Below are 4,533 nucleotides of genomic sequence, written 5' to 3' on the forward strand. Positions count from 1 at the left end.
TTTTTTTAAAATGTGAAAACATTTTATTTCTTGATTTTAACACAACATCTTTTCTTCATCATTGTATTGATCCGAAACACAGACCCCTACGTCGACTCTCACGCGCAAACGCCCGAGTGATGGTACCATTTTTGGCGCCTGCATCTCAGCTGTCCGCAACAGTGGGTCTTTAAGTAGCTGCAGGACTCGCCCAGAGCCCCACAGCGGCCTCCTAGCCCCAACGCCACATTCTCACGTCGGCTCAAGTCGGACCCCGAATTGGCAGCGGCGATTCTTATATAAACAAAAAAGAATATTTTACTTAAACGGCAAAGAAAAGGTATGATAGGGTCCATTTCGGTCCGCTGAACCGATAACATGTAAGGTAAGTAGACAAAACCTTGGTAAATGCGTTACGGAATCGTTTTATTCAAGCAGTATAGTATCACGAATGCGCTTCAAGCATTGTACCCATGTGGGGAACCGAACCCGGGCCTTCGGCGTGACGACCGAACACTTTAACCACTAGGATACCCTACCGGCCCATCAGGATAAAATTATAAAAGACATTCTGACTAAAATGAATGAGTATGTTCTGTAAATGTGCTAACAATGTGCACGTTCCTTGACTCCAGGTTTCTTTTCAACCAATAGACGGCACTCGGGGTGTTCCATACATTTCCTTACAATAGCAACTGGAAAATACTCACTGTAGTCTTATGCAAATGTGGAAGGACGTGGTATGGACAAGACTACCTACAGGGTTTTAAGATATTTTTTGATATTTTCAAAATTTGCATGTTTTCGGATCACGACGACAGTAGAATGTGATTTTTTTCTATTATTTAGAGGGGCGGTCGGGTAGCCTAGTGGCTAAAGCGTTAACTCGTCACGCCGTAGACCCGCGTGCCAGACAGGGTAAGAATGAGTACCATCTTTAAACATAATTTGGTATGACGCGATCGGGGATCGAACTTCGGACCTTCCGCTCCCCGTGCGTACGGTCTACCACTAAACCACGGAGGCGGTCGATACATGTGTTTAGCGTGGAAGTATTGCTATTTCTACATGGTACAAGTCCTAGAAAGCAACTATCTAGTCTTCACATTCAGTGTCAGGTCGAAACAGGTGGATATAACGAAACTAAATATAACGAATAACCGTCAAAACGATTTCATGTCTAAATTCACTGAATGGGTTATGAGTAACCCTGAGAGGCTGAGTTCGGATACAGTGAACTGATTTTGGGACGAATAAACGCACTGAGTATGCCAACTTATTATTAACTTTGAAACACGTAAACATTATTCTTACTTTTCAACGACATCTTGAATCTCCTCCTGGAGTTCGTCGTGGCTGTCCCGAGCTTGGCGTTCAGTCTCACTCAGGCTACGTGTCAAAAACTTGAAGGGGAATAAAGGTGACAGATCTCCTGCTCTAGCTGAAACAGAAGTTGAACAGAGTGTTGGCTGAGCAATACAAGAGTGTGAACAATGGGCGAATGACTGCTATGTAAATAACAGAAGTCACGCAAATGGTGGTCAATAGTGTCAGCACCGATCCAATTCATCGGGACATGATGATCCATGTGTTATGTACACCCCGACGCATTTGTAATCACCAGAGCCGAAGTGCACAAAATGATTGAACACTACGACTATCTTTAGTCTATGTTAAGCTAAACTGATGTCAAAGGTCTTTTGACGTTAGAAATACACAATGTAAGTGAGTTTGGATTTACGCCACTTTTAGCAATATTCAAGCAATATCACGTCAGGGGACACCAGAAATGGGCTTCACACGTTGTACCCATGTCGGGAATCGAACCCGGGTCTTCAGCGTGACGAGCGAACGCTGTAACCACTAGGCCACCCGACCGCCCTCCAAAACTCCACTAACAGGCATGCATGGTGAAGTGTTTTTCATGAATAATGTGTGAATACTTATGTACACGATCGCGAACTAGATGATCATTTGGTTTGAAAATGACATATGCCGTGTACACGTGGGGTATTCGTTATAGTCAGGACTGACAGCATTCCATATACAGTAAACTACGGTTATAACGAACTCAAAGGGACTACTATTTTTAGTTCGTTATAACCGTAGTTCGTTATAAGCATATATACAGCATAACTACAGCAAATAGTCGGAAATAAAAAGTAAGTTCGTTATATCCGCCATTTCGTTATAAGCGTGTTTGTTATAACCGTAGTTTACTGTATATAACTGTCGGGCGTAAGAAAGAATGCACTTAAAAATTGGGCGTAATCAAATAATTACAAATATTATGAAAACGTTTCTGGGCTGAAAACAGCAGAAACACTGCAACCTTTAGGTCCAAAACACAACTATGATACCCGTATCAAATACATCCCCATAGAATAACCATTTCTTGTTTGTTTTAAGTTCAACCATCATCAAACATGGGCGTCTACTTTCTTTTGCCCAGCACTGTATGTATGCTTCATGTACTATCACTACAACGTCACGACAACAGCTCAGAAATATCCTTCACTGAAACCAATACGATTATTAAATGCACAACACCAGTGCACGTTTTATGCACATAATGCAACTTCATACATACGTGCTGCTGCATGCGTGATGCACACCAGTCCAAGGACACACACCGCTGCTAACGCCAGACGTCCCATGTCGAGAGATAGTCAAATCCCGTAGTAATGTTTCACACAAATTCATCAGAATATATAGCCATATTTCGCAGAGGCCGGGTTTAGGGCCGTCACGTGACAGTTCATGACATTTAGGCGGATGTCGGAAATTGGAGGGTAGAGGTGAACAACTTATAGGTCAGAGTTCATTCATCTCTAATCACAAAATTAGGAGCTATTTTCTCATATGGGTATGACATTCAAGGTGCGTATATTTGTTGATGTAAACGTTTATGCATGTGTTGAAATGTGTCAATTATATCCAGGCGTACGGCCACTGAGTATAATTACTGTCGGTATAACACGAGGCATGACATTAAGTAAGGATAAGAATTTATGGATAAACAACTTCTTTATTACAATTAGAGCGACGTTTCGGTATAGGTTCTAACACCGTTATCAAGCAAGTGATTTACAGAGTTACTTACTTACTTACTTTGGAGATTTAACGTGCGCTTTCCGACTGATGCGTATTTCGCACACGATCCCGGCCAGGCCATTTAATGTGTTTCCGAAAGGGGCGAAAGTGGTGTGTGCGACCCAAGAGGGGCTTTAGGGGTTGCTTGTATAGAATTTGGAAATTTTTAGATTTGGAATAGATGCCGATGGGGTTGGGGAGTAGAACTAAGGGAGCTGGGTATGGTGGATGTTTGATTGTGTATGTGATTTTGATTTGGTAGATTGTAGTGTTTTTAGATGCGTTTTATTAGATCCGTTTTGATTAAGAATACGCCTAAGGCCTTGAAGTTTTTTAGTTTATTTTGTGGGTTTAGTATTGCTTCTAGAGTGAGAGCCTTATTTAGATTTAGGGTGGTTTGTGGTGTAGTTCGGTGTGTTAGGTAGTGAGTGCAGTGGATGAGTGCGTGTTCTGGGGTTTCTAGTTGTTTGCAGTGTGGGCAGTTATTTAGGTTGGTGTGTCCTGTTTGGAGTTTAGTGATTTTGTCGATTCTTATTGATGGATGGAGAATTTTTGGTTTGGTTAGTGGTTTGCTGAGTACTTTTTTGATTTGGCTATTTGAGTTTAGATATAGGTTATGCCATTTTTGGTGATTTTTTGCTTGTTTACGCTTTTAATTTCTGATTTTGAGATGGGTAAGTTTAAGCTTATTTCTGGGATTTTGAGGGATAGTTATCGGCGTTTTCATTACCGTATATTCCTACGTGGGCGGGTATCCAAAAGAAGGTTATTTGTTTGCCTGCCTTAGTTAGGTCGTGGGAGCTTTTAAGTATTTGATTTATTAATTTAGGTCGGTTTTTTGGTATTTTTGTTTTGGAGGGCTTGCAGTCCACTTAGGGAGTCGGTAAGTATTAGGATTTTTTTGGTGGTTTTGGAGGGCTGAGGCCATGCCCATTAGTTCTGCCGTGAATATTGGTTGTTTGGGAGTCGGAAGGATTGTGTGGTTTTAGTTCGTTGTGTGGTATGGACTCCGAAACTTGTGTGTTTGGAGGTCGGATCTGTAGATCCGTCCGTGTAAATGTGACACCAATTTGGCCAATTTTCGTGTATGTATGCTAGTGTGGTGGTTTTAGCTATGTTTGGGTCGGTTTGTTTATTTATTTGGCTAGCTAGTGTTGTGTCTATTTTGGGTATTTTAAGTTTAGGGGGGAAGATATTTGATTGTTTGCAGTTTTGTTTAAGATTTTTAATTTGGTGTTCATTTAGGTAGTTTGTTATTCTTTGGGATATTGGGGTAAGTAAGGGGTGTTTACGAGCTAGAGCTTGGTTTTTGGATTTACAGAGTCTGACTGACTGATATAGAAGATTTAACGTGCGCTTTCCGACTGCAGCGTATTTCGCACACGGATTTACAGAGTTACTTACTTACTTACTTACTTATATTGGAGATTTAACGTGCGCTTTCCGACTGCAAGCGTATGT

General features: G+C 41.4%; 1 protein-coding gene across 1 annotated transcript; it reads right to left on the reverse strand.

Moving 5' to 3' along the window:
* On the reverse strand, window positions 1–2,678 carry LOC139460289 (uncharacterized). Its single transcript, XM_071241788.1, has 3 exons — window positions 2,570–2,678; window positions 1,294–1,420; window positions 1–273 (listed from the first exon to the last, which is right to left on the reverse strand). The coding sequence occupies exons 1-3, from the start codon at window positions 2,634–2,636 to the stop codon at window positions 99–101; spliced, it is 369 nt and encodes a 122-aa protein (XP_071097889.1). The 5' UTR covers window positions 2,637–2,678; the 3' UTR covers window positions 1–98.
* Between the last annotated feature and the right edge of the window lie 1,855 nt (window positions 2,679–4,533).

This window comes from Haliotis cracherodii, unplaced genomic scaffold (genome assembly GCF_022045235.1).
Source record: "Haliotis cracherodii isolate W230 unplaced genomic scaffold, xgHalCrac1.p SCAF_1, whole genome shotgun sequence".
In the NCBI taxonomy this organism is placed as follows: Eukaryota; Metazoa; Mollusca; class Gastropoda; order Lepetellida; family Haliotidae; genus Haliotis; species Haliotis cracherodii.